The 15,549-nt window shown below is 35.8% G+C and overlaps 2 protein-coding genes across 2 annotated transcripts; both read left to right on the forward strand.

Annotated features, from left to right (window-relative positions):
• The first annotated feature begins 2,864 nt into the window (after window positions 1-2,864).
• On the forward strand, window positions 2,865-9,184 carry LOC104088713 (protein PHOSPHATE STARVATION RESPONSE 1-like). The gene is made up of 8 exons (XM_009593437.4): window positions 2,865-3,048; window positions 4,298-5,053; window positions 5,844-6,027; window positions 6,141-6,217; window positions 6,304-6,343; window positions 6,644-6,701; window positions 6,999-7,068; window positions 8,376-9,184. Exons 2-8 carry the CDS (start codon window positions 4,421-4,423, stop codon window positions 8,733-8,735), a joined length of 1,422 nt encoding a protein of 473 aa, XP_009591732.1. The 5' UTR covers window positions 2,865-3,048; window positions 4,298-4,420; the 3' UTR covers window positions 8,736-9,184.
• Window positions 9,185-9,320: 136 nt separating this feature from the next.
• On the forward strand, window positions 9,321-13,973 carry LOC104088712 (protein IQ-DOMAIN 3-like). The gene is made up of 6 exons (XM_009593436.4): window positions 9,321-9,804; window positions 10,797-10,875; window positions 10,967-11,221; window positions 11,791-12,018; window positions 12,275-12,397; window positions 13,046-13,973. Exons 2-6 carry the CDS (start codon window positions 10,804-10,806, stop codon window positions 13,646-13,648), a joined length of 1,281 nt encoding a protein of 426 aa, XP_009591731.1. The 5' UTR covers window positions 9,321-9,804; window positions 10,797-10,803; the 3' UTR covers window positions 13,649-13,973.
• The last annotated feature ends 1,576 nt before the right edge of the window (window positions 13,974-15,549 follow it).

The raw sequence follows: 15,549 nt of genomic DNA on the forward strand, positions 1-15,549 counted from the left end.
AGGTAAGTAGGTAACTCTAAAATATTTCCACAAAATTGTGGTGGACCACTTTAATGACCCAAAATTATATAGAAGGCCTACTTTAATCTGGGCCCCTCCATTGACACATAAAAAAACAATATTATAATCTTTAACTCCCATTCGTTACCACTAATTACCAAATTCCAACTTGCACAAGCAAACGAAAACGTATTCCCAATAAATGGTCCATAATAAACCGAGAAGAAAACTCACTTGAAAAATATAACAACAATAACAACAAATTCTGGTAATATCATAAATAAAGTATGGGAAAGATCATAATGTGTATGCAGGTCTTACTACTATCTTATAAAGATAGAAAAAGTTATTTTCGATAAGCATTCGGCTCAAGAAACCAAGCAACAAATAATAGTTACAATAATGTACTGTGGTAACAAATGCGAATGACACAACATGTAAATAATAAAGAACCATGAATAAAAAAAATACAAGAATAGTACTAATACTACTAGTAAGCCTAGGAGAAACACACTCCTACCTATCAATCTCCAACCCTAATCCTCGACCTCCACACCTTCCTATCGTGTATCATATCCTCGACAAGCTAAAGCAATAATATGTCCTGCCTAATTTACCTCTCCTCAATACTTCTTTGGCCTATTCCTACCCTTTCTCAGACCCGTCATGGTCAACCTCTCACACCTCCTGACTGGAGCATCTATGTATCTCCTCTTTACATGTCCGAACCATCTCAGCCTCGATTCCCACAACTTGTCCTCCACAGAGGTCACTCCCATCTTGTCCTTAATAACTTCATTCCTAATCTTATCTTTCCTGGTATGTCCACACATCCATCTCAACATCCTCATTTCAGCTACTTTCATCTTCTGGACATGAGACTTCTTAACGGGCCAATACTCATCCCCATACAACATAGTCGGTCTAACCACCACTCTGTGGAACTTGCCCTTAAGTCCAGGTGGCATATTTTTATCATACAAAAACCCTGAAGCGGGCTTCTATTTCATCCACCTCGCTCTAATATAATGATTAACATCCTCGTCAATTTCACAGTTGCCTTGGATAATATACCCAAGGTACTTGAAACTATCTCGTTTGGGATGACTTGAGTATCAATCTTTACTTCCACTCCTGCTTCATGCATCCCATCACTAAACTTGCACTCCAAGTACTCTGTTTTTGACCTACTCAACTTGAAACCCTTAGACTCCAGCGCCTGTCTTCAAAATTCTAACCTAGCATTTACTCCGCATCGCGTCTCGTCACTTGAAGAATATACTTATATGAAAATCAATAAATATGTCCTACATGTCATTTTTTATATATAACTTATTTCAAATATTGAAATAAACATGAGTCTAATTCATAGCATGAATTCATGATGAATAAAAGATATAAAAAAATGAATGAAAGTTAAATCACATTTTTTGTGAAATAATTTGCTTAAAATTGTTTTCATAATCATTTGAGATAATAATCTCTTGGAACTATGCAAACTTAATGTAAAATAAGGCACAATGAAAGAAAAAATATTTTCTTATCCTCTCAGATGCAATTTTGATTATTTTTTAATTTATAATTTATAAAAATTTGGCAAAACTTTCTTTTATGCATCTGGTTAAAAGAGAAAGGATTATGCGATACAACAAATATGCACAATGTATTTATTATTTGTAGTTATATTTTTAGAAAATTACAACGCGTAGCTATATTAAAATTTTATAGCAATCCACCTCTAGTACTTGTATGGGGTGTAATTTGTTGATAACAAGTGGTCAAATGACGAGGTAACACGTGAAACCGAAGACAAGCAAAATATGAGTCAACAAATAACTGGCACTGGGTGCGAAGTATGTAACTGGCACTAGATGGATCCTGAAGGAAGCATAGCCGATAATAAAAATCGAAGGTTTGACATCGGGTAGCATTTAATGAGCAGCCGTTACAGAGAATATCTGTATTCAAAGCCAGTCGTTATGCACCATCAATGACGTTTTTATTCTCATTCAAGAGGAACTTAATTTTAGGATCTTGTCCTCCTAAGTGGGGGCTATAAATAGCAAGATTAATAACCATTGTAGCACACAAAATATTTTGCACACAAGCTATAATCTACTATTTTAGGCTCGATCTAAACAACTTTATCATTGCTTTTACTTTTGCTCTCGAAAAGACTGAGTTTAGAGTCAGGCTTGTCATCTCCTTTAATTTCAGCCGTTAATCTTATTTTTGTCTTTATTTTTTTATTATTTTTGGATCAAGTCGATTCGTTTGTCTATAAACCACACTATAAATTTAACTATACCGTTTTACGGATAAACAGTACTGAAACAAGAGATCAATTGTTTTGAATTGAAACAAGAGAGCGACAAGCTTTTGGAGCCTGTCTTGAGTTCCACTCTCAACGAAAGTATTACATTTTTAGATATGATAATTAGACTTTAGTGATTTATTAAAATTCCTTACAAAGAAACTACTAGGATGTTGTTTCACGTTAAAAATAAAATTTTAATTGTATAAAAATAACTTTTAGAGTTAGATTAAATCCCATTTGCCGCACGCAAGTCTATGTTGATGCCTACAAGAGTGAGTTGCTCTACTAGTAAGTACCCCTACGTCTAACAAAGAGGTTCTGAATTTGAGTGTCACTCCAAAAGTAAGGAAGCAAGGTGGATAGTGAGTTCGAGTCACCCTAAAAATAAAATGGATAATTTTTGGAAGGAAAAAGTCGAGTGCGATTATACTCGGTTGTTGTTTTTGTTGTTGCTGAAGCGTATGTTGACACCCCTATATTGGAGTAGAGAGAGAGGCACGGACACGAAACAAAAGAGATGACATCATTCACATATTATCGTCATCATCATCTCAAAATCAATCATTCCCTTCACTCAAATACTTTTTGGTAAGTCATCAGAGAGAGAAATTAGAATCTTTCTATTAAAAAACATATACGTGGATATTTTCCAAAGTCTTGTTCTTTTCCTTTTTTTCCTTCTCTTAGTCCGCCATTCCTCCATTGCCCAAAACGGATTCTTTGGATTTAAGGTACAAATCTATCTTTTACCTCAACCCCATTTGGAATTTTAGTTTACTTCAGTGATTCTTTTGTTCTTTTTCATTTTGTGTCTATTTATGTGATCAATCTTTAAATTGTGTTGGTTCATTTTATTTTTATTTTTTATGGAGTATTTGTTTTGCGCTTGTGTGATTCGAATTTGATTGAATTGAACTGGGTTGTTTGTAATTTTCAGAAAAGTTTGCAACTTTTTGTTGTAGGCTTTTGAAGTTTGGATTTTAAGGTCCAACTCTTATCTTTTACCTGAACTCCATGGGGAATTTTAGCTTTCGTTTCAGAGATTCTTGTTTTCTGTTTCCTTTTGTCTCTATGTATGTGACCAATTTTGGAAAATTTGTTCTTTTGCTTATAGAGTCTATTTTTTTTTTCTGTTGCGCTGGTATGATTTGAATTTGATAATCGAACTGAGTTGTTGATGATTTTCAGAAAAAAAGTTTGCGACTTTTTTTGGTGGTCTTTTGAAGTTCGGATTTTGTTTGATCATATGTTTCTTGGGGAGCTCGCTCAACTTGATTCTTTGTCTCCTTCTTTCTGTTTATTTCTTTTGGTTTTTAGTAACCAAGTTGAGATCTTTAGGCGATAGAAATGATGATTGGTAATTTGGGTTTTTTTTTTTTGGGGGGGGGGGGGGGGGGTTGTGTAGAGGGTGGGGTGGAGCAACTTCATTTTCCTTTTCTGTTGACGGAGGTGGGTGGTATTGATTGATTATTGAAAGGTGGTATTATTGATCGTTTAGTTACAATTATAGTTCTTCTTCTTTTTTTTTTTTTTTTTTTAAAATTTTAGGCTAGGTTACTAGTTAACTTGCTTGTTTAGGATTTGTATATCAGTAAACAATGTAGAGTAGTAACAAGTAAAAAAGGGTCCAACTAGAGTGAAATTGATATTAAGGATTCATATAGCTGATCACGACTAGTTTGGAGTTGAGAGTTGTAGTTCTTGTTGTCGCACTAGTTACTTTGCTTAACAGGAGTTCATCATTATGTGTCTAAAATAAACACGCCCTTGAGTTCTGAAGATCTTAAATTTTAAAGAAAACGAGTAATCATGATATCAAAGTTTGTCCGTAGAAGTTAATTTATGTTAAATAGATTGGGACCAATGGAGTAAAGCATGTGAAATTCTTTAATTAATAAACACGTGACTTTTATAATTTTTCCATCAGTTTCAGTCATACTCCAATTTCACTGATGTAAGATTTGTCTTTTCTGGCCACAGATATACGGTGTACAAGGTTGAGAACCGTCATTTTAGAATTCATCTTTTGACTGAGAGAAGCAAAGTAGTTGGTTGAAGCCGTTTTGTTAATCTTAAAGTTTTTAAATCAATTTATGGAAAAAAATGAACATGCGCCGTGCATTATGTATTCAAAGATCTAGTGAAGCACAGCACAATAACATGGGTATATCTGGAGCTATGTCGACATCTTTATCCATTTTGCCGTCATCGGAAGAGAAGTATCTGAAATTGCCAGATTCTCTGCATGTGCTCACAGAAAAGGAGCAATCTATAAACCTCATTTCCTCACGGGCAATCCCATCAGCATCTAACGGTGGAACAGTAGGGCATCTATTATCTTCCACTTCTGGACCCCACAAAGATATTCACTTTTCTCCAACCTCTTCTCAAGAAAGTAGGCCACGTAGCTATCCATTTATTTCAAGTGAAGTTTCTGCAACAACCTGCCAATCTTCACTCTCGAGTCTATGTTCGGCATCATTGGATAATTACCCCATGAGAAACAACAATAATTCCTGGAGCAAAGATGCATATCATGACTCGACTGATTTTCCTACGAATGTTTCTGTTCAGAATGGCCAAGTCGAAAACCTTCCAGTTGTCATGGCATCTGATGACCAGACTAAGAGACCTGATTGGCAGGAATGGGCTGATCAGCTAATTAACGATGATGCTTTGGGTTCAAGCTGGATTGAACACCTAGTTGATGTCAATCTTCTAGATCCAGAACCTAAGGTTTGTTCTTTAACCTTTAATGCTAACGTTCCGTATCTGACGCGCTTCTATGCTGACTAGAGGTTATGGTCCTCAATTTATGTTCCCAAGCGGAAAAATTATGGCATCTTTTCTTGATAATATTATGCTACATGCTGCCAGATGTTGGACTTATTCTTGAGAAATGCTAATTTAGCTTAGACCTGAACTGACAGCAGTGAATGTAGATTTAGTTCACTTCTTGCTCCATCTTAACATTTTTTGTCATAACCCGTTCTTACTCCCCTTTCTTTGTGCTTCTGTTCCATTTCATTACTTTGTTCCTCTGTTATGTCGAGCTGTGTAGGAGCTGCTTGACTTTGTTCCTCTGTTATGTCGAGCTGTGTAGGAGCTGCTTGTTGACACCCGCTTTTAGCAAGGTAACATTGCCAAAAGCAAAAGGTGTTAGGTTCCCAAGCTTAACCTTTCAGATGCATATTCTTGTACTTTGGAGTGTCGTTCTGCCTATTCCTCTCTTTGTGTTCTATGTACACGAAATAAAATTTAAAATCGTTGTTACACAAACAGATTTAAGTTTAAGTTAGATTGAGTGTATATACACTTAGGACTTTAAAAGTGAAAAAGATGTGTATTTCACTTCTTTGAGCTGTCTCGGTAGTGGTCCCTTTGGCCACCATATTAGTGGGACTAGTTTCGAAACCATTCATAGGTTTAGTCCTTTATTTCCAATTAACTCCAATTATTAGCATGATATTATATATGTCCTTGTTTCCTTTCTGCTTTATTTGGCTTTGATTTCTAATTTTTGTAGCTGCTGGGAGCATCTGAAGTCCTCGCTTTTCAGCCCCAACCTCCTCCAATTGCACCTTCCGGGCAAAGTTGCCCAGTTGGTAGCCCGTCATCTTCCACAGCGCTGACGAAATCTCGTATGCGTTGGACACCTGAGCTTCACGAAGTCTTTGTAGAAGCTGTCAGTAAGCTTGGTGGTAGCGAAAGTGCGTGCCCTCTTTGTTTCAAAGTTTTTTTTCTTCTTCTGTTTTTTAGTGGTTAGGAGGAGTAAAAGTTCAGGTTAACTTTATTATATCTGATTCATGGCTTGATTTTACAGAAGCTACACCAAAGGGTGTCTTGAAGCTCATGAATGTTGAAGGCCTAACCATCTATCATGTCAAAAGCCACTTGCAGGTATAATAACTCTCCTCATTAACTTTTCTCTACTGCAGTGAGGGGTAATAATTTATTTACAATATGTATTTCGTTTTGAATTTCAGAAATATAGAACTGCCAGATACAAACCAGAACCATCGGAAGGTAGAAATTACTCTCTGATTTCCTGATAAACTTTTACATCCATCAACGTGCGAGTCGTATCATGTAACATTCATGTACTTGTTTGGGAATTGAAATGCATTTCATATATCAGCTATTGGCAAGTGTGGGCCATGCTTGTGTTTCCTGCCTCTCTAATTTCTCCTGAATATGTCAAAACGATGCCTGATTGTGAATAAAATTTGGAGAAACTAAGTTAACTTTGCTGATGCTCAAGTGGATATTGTCATAGTTTCTGAGAGATGAAAAAATTGAAAATGGATTGTAATCTGCTCATTGCAGGAATACCGGAAAAGAAGCCCACTAGTGTGACAGAGATGCCATCTTTGGACCTGAAAGCGTAAGTCTTTTCTCTCACACTATGCGTATCTATAGTTATGCAGCCATCAAACTTCTGGGATATCTGTTCATTGTGGGGCATAACATAAAACATGATATCACATAAGCAAAAGGTTGTCCATGTCTTTCCATTAGGAAGCATCCAATAAAAGGTCATAAAGTGTAACATAGGGCGTTATTCTGATAGCAGTTAAATTCTAATTTAATTCTGGTCACAAATCTGATTTCCTGGATAGCTCTTGAAGTTGTTTTTCTGTTGTAACCAATTGTTAAAACTCTATTTGGATTCTGGTTATAGGACTATGGGGACAACAGAAGCGCTAAGAATGCAAATGGAAGTCCAAAAGCAGCTTCATGAACAACTTGAGGTATGTAAATGATCAAAGGCTCCAGCATTACTCATCTATCTAATTCTTGCTTTTCTTGCACCTAATGTCATTTGCCAAATCATAAGTTAAAGTTTCTGGATAATTGAGAATATAATTACATTATCCATGAGGAGGGGAAAGAGAATCAACGAGTATACTAATTTTGCTGAGACTTAAGAGCTTCTCTTTATTACAGTTTTGGCTCCCTACAACTTTCTCACAGTTGTCTCAGCTAAATGCTCTTTCAGAAAAAACTCGCACGCACATGTGTATAGATGCAAATTCAAGTTTATGACTATTTTAGCAATAGCTCGATGTATTCGAACCTGTAAATTATGATAATGCTCTAGTGTAAATCCCTTCAGGAATGAGGGAGAACATACCACATTAAACAATCCCCTCAGGTAGTATCCTGCTTTTAGAAGTACGCCGTAATCTGTATAATGTCAGATACTAGTGGAAGTTCGTTTAACATTATAAAAATTATACTCAGACTTGGCGAGTTCCAACTCCATCAAATTAAAAATGAAAATTTGATGGCATGGTCATTAACTCCATTCCGTACCTTTTTTGTTTTAGCTGATAAATTATCCATGGCATACTGATAATAGCAGCTGACCAAATATCGATCTTACATCTGTGGCTGGTAGTTACTTGTTAAAAGCTTTACTGGGTGAAACTACTTGAAATCATACCCTAAGTTGACATCGATAATTTTCACGAAAACGTCAAATCTTAGTTAGTAACCATTACAGTGGCTAGTAGTGCAAAATTGAAAGGAATGCTTCTCTATAAATTTTGAGGTGGTTCCTTTATTATCTTGGTGTGGAGAGGGTACAGATTAAATGAACCTTTCTAGCTTCCTTTCAATTTTTCTTTACAATGGTGGTGCTCGGGTTAGCTGACGTGCACCTCGACTATTCTACCGAGTACTTGCTACTTCCCATCAGCACAAAATACCGGGTAACTATGCCCACCCAAGGATTAGGCAAATTCAAGCTTCCTTTTCAACTATGAGAAGGTTTTAGAGAGCACAGAGGGGTGTCAAACCATAATATTTTCTTGAATAAAATTCCATGCAACCCTATGGCCGTGCCTTACTGAACTCTTGATTATGCAACTTAATCTAGTGTAAACAGGTCCTAGTTCGTTATCAGAAGAAAATAGATCACCTCTTTTGGATTGGTTAGGGTCCTTAATCACCTCTCATTATACTTGTTCCATAACTTACATTTCCTATCAAGTATGGCTATTAAAAAAAAATTCTATCAAGTATCTGTATAATTAGAACATATCCCTTTCTGCAGATCCAAAGAAAGTTACAGTTGCGGATTGAAGAACAGGGTAAATACCTCGAAATGATGTTTGAGAAGACAAAAGACATGGGAAAAGATCTAAAGGTATCATCATCACTAAAAACAGATGAACATCCTTCACCATCCACCGAGACGAAGCATTCTCCTTCCAACGACAAATCAGAAGCACTGGAGCAGGATCCTGTTTGTTCAAACGATGCTTCAAGTTCTGGAGGCGAGCTTACACATGGCAAGAACAAAGAAGGGAACTTACTGGAAAGGAAAACTTGTGAAGATCATGGCTCAGATGTTAGAAACTTGTGTTCACCTCCACCGAAACGAGCAAAAACTGAGGAAACATCAGCTTCATGAATCTTAACAAACTCATTTGTTATATGTAGCAAGGATAGCTGAAATGTGAATTGTCTTTGAAAATGCTGTTGACTTGATAAAAGCTTCTGGTTTAAAAATAACTAAATCTTTCAACCAAAGGACCAACTATGTTCTTCACTGATCCCAGCATTGCTCGAACCACCATCTCGTAGGCCTACGAGTATGCTGACAGATAGAGGACCTTCCAGTATTAGAACAAGAAAGTAGTTTGTCAATTATACTGGTTGGTTCATTGAATGTGTTGATCAGCATTCTACGTAAGGAGTCGATTTACATTGTTGTCTGGCAATAAGCTAAGTGAGAAGCTGTGACCAAGGAAGCCATAGGAGCCTATGGTTCCATTCTTCTTGTCTGTCACTTGTTTGCACTTTGATTAGCTAAAGTAGTTGTTATCTAGTTAAATTTTTTTATTGGAATTATCATTTTAATACTCACTTATTATAAGGCATTAATTTTTGGAAACAGATTTATAGAAAGGAAATTTAGTTTACCAAGAAGAGGAGTAGAGCAAGTTATGTAAGTGTGTCACATCACTTCATTGTACTTCCAAATTTAGTAGAGTTTAATACTTTTGATTTATAAATTAAAGGTGCTTCTCCAAATGGAAAATTAGATGAAGTATTTTAATACTAGTGCAGATCATGAACACCAATTTCAGATAGTTGAGTACCATGTATACAATGTAGTTGCTTCTTCCTTCTCTAACCCAACCGTTGACTTTGTGGCTTTTATATATTTGTGTGCTATTATGAAACACCATCATCTAAATTTGCTGTTAAATTTCCAAACCCCAAAAGGGAAAGACAGAAAGTCAGTTATCTGCAGTTTAACTAACTCCAAAGCCGGCAGACTAAAAATACCAAAATACCCCCCATGTCTGTTATTCTTCTTCCACAAGTCCATTTCTTTTTCGTTTTGTCTACAATTCACAAGGCACTACTTCCAAATGTTTGAAGTTTTCATCACAATCATATTCTAACACTTCATTGTTGAGTCCTTTTGTAGGCAGATTATTTTGTTAAGAGAACAGAGACAAAACTTTGCAGAGGTATTTGTTAGAATTGAGTTATTAAGTGGAGTATATTTAGAATGAATCAATGAATTTTTTTCTTTCCTCTTTGGCTTTGTGTTTTCTTGATGCTTTTGGCTTATTGCTTTTCTGATGTCTTATAATGAAAGGTTAATGTGAAGTAGACATTTTTCCAATGAATGATCATGTTTGTTTTTTAATAATTAGTTATTCCCTATATTATTGATTAATGTGGTTCGGTTTTATGTAGAAAACCATTTCTGAGGATATTTTCTATCTCAAATAGTCGTCTCATTTTTCTTCTTAAATTGTTATTAGTGGAGTCTAATTCTGTTTATACAAACTTTCTGGCCTCCCTCGGTCTCTATTGGTGTTGGTGTTATGGCATTTTTGCTCTCTTTTTATTTATTTATTTATATTCTGATTGTTTGTTACTTGAGGTTCAAATAATTTGCTGAACCTTTTAGTTCTTCAGATGTTATTTGCTAAAAAAAAAAAATCATCCCTTGGTTGTGCAAAGAAACTTTGAAACAGAGGCGGACCTGTGCCTCGGGAATAGCAGTCACCGTACCTCGTTAACTCAACAATTGTTTTTGAATATATAGGTGTATATATGTTAAAAACGATCATATATTTTGATTGGAACCGTTAAAATCAAAAGTCGCATTGGTTTAGTAGTTCGCTCATGTGCCCCGCCACCTTCAAATCTTGGGTCCAGCTCTGCTGTGAATGGACTTAAGTTTCTAGTAAGATGCTGGTTTTTGAGTCTCAATCAATGTATTTGTGATTGCGATAATTGGTTATTGTTTTGCATTCTTTTCACTTTTAGCAGCTAGCTTTATTTAATTTGCTTAACTAGGTCTTCTGGTTTCACTAATCAGTTTGGTTTTTCTTAACCATAAATTTGTCACTGGAATGTCTTACAAAGAACTCATTTAACCAACACGTACTAGTTTGTGATTAAAACATAGTTGACTGATTGATTATTTTTTTTGCTTTGTGATGCATAGATAAGGAATGGGAAAAAAGGGAAGCTGCTTTTCTGCAGTGAAAATGGTTCTTTGTACTAAGAAGAAGAAGAAAGAGAAGGTAGTGAATGATCTGAATTCCAGTTTATTTCTGCTTTTGGTATGTTATTTTTGGATTGCTTTACATACCGTGCAAATTTCTTTTCCACCAGCAAAACCAAAAATCTAGAAAATGGTTTCCAAAGCAGAAGAGCGTGGACTGGGATTCTTCCAGTGCACATACCACAACAACTGATCCTGCAGCTGCTCCTCCTACAGAGCAGATGAGATTCGTGGAAGCCGAGAATGAGCAAAACAAGCATTCCTACGCCGGTGCGCTTGCTACTGCTGTTACAGCCTGTGAACTAGGTGAATCAAAGGAAGAGTTTGCAGCTATCAAGATACAAACAGCTTTTCGTGGATATCTGGTAAGATACCTATCTAGTAATGTAATTTAAGCTAATAAGGCAGAATAGAGTGTGTATTCACGCTCTTTGCCATATCAGCGTCCAGGGGGGGGTCGAGGCTATCAAATTGCTAACTTCACGAGGGCAATTAGGCCAACATAAAGTTCAAGTGTGTACTGAATAAAAGTCGTCAAGTTCAGGAAGGTCCCGATCTATTCTGCCTAGTATAAAATAATTACATATTATTCAGATGTATCAGTTGACAGGCTAAAACTACATGATTGTACCTTTTTCCTTTCCTTTCAATTCTGTGGTTTTTGTTTCCTTTTTTATACAATACCAGGAGCGTTGAAAGGTTTGCTTACACGTCGATTAGCTTTAGCGTTTGAAATTGCTAGTGCTGCTCCCTATATTGTCTTCACTCTTCTCTAAATCGAAATCGTACAACATCTCTACAAGTTTGTTAAAATTATTTAAATTAATCTCAATGTCGGAAAACTATGAACTTTCAGATATCTAGAGCTCTAATAACAAATAAAATAGCTCACATGAGATGAATACGTTATACTAACGTTCCTCATTTTATACAGGCTAGGAGGGGATTCAGGGCTTTGAAAGGACTAGTGAGGTTGAAGAAAATGATTGAAGGGCAATCTGTCAAACGGCAAACCACTTCCGCTTTAAGGTATATGCACACCCTAGCTCATGTTCAATCTGAGACCCGTACCAGAAGAATTAGAATGTTAGAGGACAACATGGCTCTCCCGAGACACTTCCAACAGAAGAACGAGAAGGAGCAGGAGAAGTTGATAGCATATGTGAGTACACCTTTTAACGCTAACTGAATAGATTGCATTTCTATGTTTTAATTTGTTTCTAGTTATATATATATATCCTTGATTTCTATGTCTTGTCTCAAAATCATCTGCTATTACTATGACAACTTGTTTTAACTTTGAAAGCTGCTTTGATCATTCCACTTATTTCTGATTATTTGCTTCCATTTGGATAGTAAGTACCTACTATCATAGTTTCCTCTTCTTTTTGGCTTTGGCTCAATTTTACATTTTGCAGAAATTTGGGGATATTTGGAATGACAGCACACAGTCAAGGGAACAAGTTGAAGCAAACCTCCAAAGCAAGCAGGAGGCTGCCTTGAGAAGGGAAAGGGCTTTGTCTTATGCATACACACATCAGGTAGTGCTTTCACATCATGCTTTAACAAGGGGTTCGTCTTACTGAACAAAGTATTACCATCTATTTTCTTAAGTAAAAAGATTGCTCAAGACCATATAAAGAGACAACAGCCTATTCCTCGACCAATGTAGGACACTTAACAAGCGCAAAGATTCGTTTTTTGACTTTGGGTGGCTTTGATACAGATCTCGTTAGTAGGACTTATATATTTGTAAAGTCTCTACTCTTGTGAACAAAACTTAGGACATTTACCTTCCTTTTTTCCTCTATGTTTTTTTGATGTTTCTATGGTGGAGGGAGGAATGGGCGTTTCTTGCATTTCATTTGGCATATGATAAACATCTACTTCGTCTATCTCAATTTATGTGTCATAGTTTCCTTTTTAGCATGTCCCAAAAAAAATGTCATATTTCCTTATTTAGAAACTATTTAACATTAAAATACTCACTTTACCCTGAATGAGATTATTTACAACCATACAAAATTTTATGGCTTGTTTTAGATCGCAAGTTTCAAATTTCGTGCCTAGTCAAACGCCTTCACATAAATTGAGACGGGGGAGTTTCATTCAGTGGACTAATGAAGTTACTTTATGGCAAAACTTATTTCTTGTTACATGATGTTAATTATCCAAGACTTTTACACCAGAAAACACAGAGGCATCCTTCAAAAGCTACAAATCCGACATTCACAGACCCGAATAATCCCCAGTGGGGTTGGAGTTGTTTGGAGCGACGGATGGCTTCTCGTCTATGGGAAGATAAAAGTGCATTTGACAAAGAATTTAACAGTGTTCATAACACCGCAAAAATCCCAACCAACCATGCCACTTCTGTTGGTGAATTTGATCAATCTCGTCGTGATTTCCACCTTGACAATGTGCCTTCTCCAACCGCTCATAAACAAAGCCAATCACCATCAATACCTTGGCCAAAGCCAGTGAGAATAAGGCTAGCAAGTCCAAGGAGAAGTAGTAATGTAGATGGCGGCTCAAGAAGCATTGCCAGTGCTCAGTCGGATCGTGGAAGGAGGCATAGCATATCGTCAATTAGAGATCATGAAAGCCTCGCGAGATTCCCACATGTTCCTAGTTACATGGCAGTAAAAGAATCAGCAAAGATGATCAAGTTCCATTTACCAAGTCCATTGGGTTTCAAGCCAGAGAAGGGAACAGGTAATTCGGCCAAGAAACGATTGTCTTTTTCGACATCTCCTCGTGGTCCAAGGAGGCATTCTAATCCACAAAGTTAGAGATGTGAAAGGAAGTATTTTAGATAGCAAGTAACAAAGAAGAGAAGGCCTAATACATTGGCTTTTCTTCTTCATAAACTTTCTCAGTGGAGTGCATACTGAACAAGTATTTTAGATAGCAAGTGACAAAGAAAAGTGATGCTCTTATCTTTTTATATTATTCTATTTATTCCTGTTTCTCTAGTGTGCATTATCAAAAGTTTAGATTGGATTACTGTTTTAGCCATTGCTGTTGTTTGTATATGAGGTTTCTATTTGTAATTGTTGTTGTCTCTCTGTAATTGAAACTTGATCTTAATTTATGAAGCCTTTTGGTTTATCATTAGTGTTGATTTCTGTTGCCTACTGTATGTCTAATTTACTATAGTCACGGGTTTGAGCTGTGGAAGCAGTCACTAATGTTTGCATCACTAGGGTAGGCTGTTTACATCACACCGTTTGGATGCAGTCTTTCCTCGGACCCTACGTGATCGTGGGATGCTTTGTGTACTGTATGTGACTCAGTAACCATTCAAAATATGAAGTTTGCTCTCAGCACAAATTGCACAATGCAAGTCATGAGGCTGTATTAGCCATTTACTTGGTAATCAAGTTGTTCTGTTTTCCAGAAAAAAGAAAAGTTTTCCTGGAATATATGAATCAAATTGAATAAAGACAGTTTCTTGCCCAAAACTCAATACTTTTATTGTCTAGATGAATTTATCGTACAAGAATCACCTCTAATAGGCAGACACTTGATTAAGTTGTTAAAGTTTGAAACTTGTAAAAATTTGTGACTACTATTGTATTATTCATGTAGTCACTTGCTTTCAGTTTCACATAACTTGTTAAAATTGGGTTGATAATACTAGTTAATTTGTTTCAAGTTCATATACATGTGTCTTCATATATTAACTTTTATATAAAATTCGATACCTTGAGGAGAAATAGAATAAATAAAATTTCTTGAAATCACAAGTAGGGATGGGCATTCGGATAGTTCGGATTGGATATAAAAATTTCGTTTTGATTTTAGGCTTTCAGATTGAAAAAATTACAATCCAATTCTTATCAAAATAAGCTCCAGTTTGATCGGATTCTTTAAGTTTAGTTTCGGACTAATTGATTCCATATTTCAAATTTTTTATTGTGAGCCTATAAATTGAGCATCTTCTTGATCTAATTACAAAAATAAATTTTCAAATAAAGTATTCATGTCAAATTGTCCTAATAGTTTTTTATTCCCGCTACAATTATTCAAATAAAGTATATTAATGCAATCAATGAAATCCTTATCAAGAAAATATAACAAGGGCCTAAAAACTAATAAGCCTTACATAGTAAAATGATATCCAAATAGATTGTATTGTGATCGTGACTTATGATTAAAAATTATTAGATATATGAACTAACGTTTAATAGGCAGGGTATTTGACTTAAATAATATTGGACATATGAGTAGTGAGTTAATGTCTAATGGGCAAGGCTAAGTACAAAATGCAAAAACCCAAAAAATACAAAATTTGGTTCAAATTTCGAGTTTGCACAAATTAGCCCACCCCTAATCACAAGTGGCTAAGAATGTGTTTTAGCCAATAGAAACTGAATAAGTGGTTTAGGACTTTGAGCATTCTTGGCCCAGCTGATGCAAAGAGTGGGATAGTAGAGACTTGTACTAGCACTGATTTTGGATTAAATTTCAAGAAAGTGAATGGAAGTAGTTAAGATTATGAATCAGTGATGAGAGAGTTGTAACATCAATCCTATTAGCACTAATCCTTAGTTATCAGGAGACACTAGGCATCAGAGTCAGCTTTTTTAATCTTCAATCTAACTTGAGTAATGGAATAATGAAAAACTAAGCTGTAGAGTGCTTGTAATGATCTTGAGTAAAATTAAAGATTTTGAATGATGCGAAGTAA

This window comes from Nicotiana tomentosiformis, chromosome 5 (assembly GCF_000390325.3).
Source record: "Nicotiana tomentosiformis chromosome 5, ASM39032v3, whole genome shotgun sequence".
In the NCBI taxonomy this organism is placed as follows: domain Eukaryota; kingdom Viridiplantae; phylum Streptophyta; class Magnoliopsida; order Solanales; family Solanaceae; genus Nicotiana; species Nicotiana tomentosiformis.

Excerpts from the sequence above, each read along its gene's own strand:
- LOC104088713 (XM_009593437.4), top strand. The coding sequence starts at position 4,421 with ATGAACATGCGCCGTGCATTATGTATTCAAAGATCTAGTGAAGCACAG. Across the intron at positions 6,218-6,303 it reads ATGTCAAAAGCCACTTGCAG|AAATATAGAACTGCCAGATA; the intron begins GTATAATAACTC and ends TTTGAATTTCAG. Across the intron at positions 7,069-8,375 it reads AGCTTCATGAACAACTTGAG|ATCCAAAGAAAGTTACAGTT; the intron begins GTATGTAAATGA and ends CCCTTTCTGCAG.
- LOC104088712 (XM_009593436.4), top strand. The coding sequence starts at position 10,804 with ATGGGAAAAAAGGGAAGCTGCTTTTCTGCAGTGAAAATGGTTCTTTGT. Across the intron at positions 10,876-10,966 it reads AGAAGAAGAAGAAAGAGAAG|CAAAACCAAAAATCTAGAAA; the intron begins GTAGTGAATGAT and ends CTTTTCCACCAG. Across the intron at positions 12,398-13,045 it reads CTTATGCATACACACATCAG|AAAACACAGAGGCATCCTTC; the intron begins GTAGTGCTTTCA and ends CTTTTACACCAG.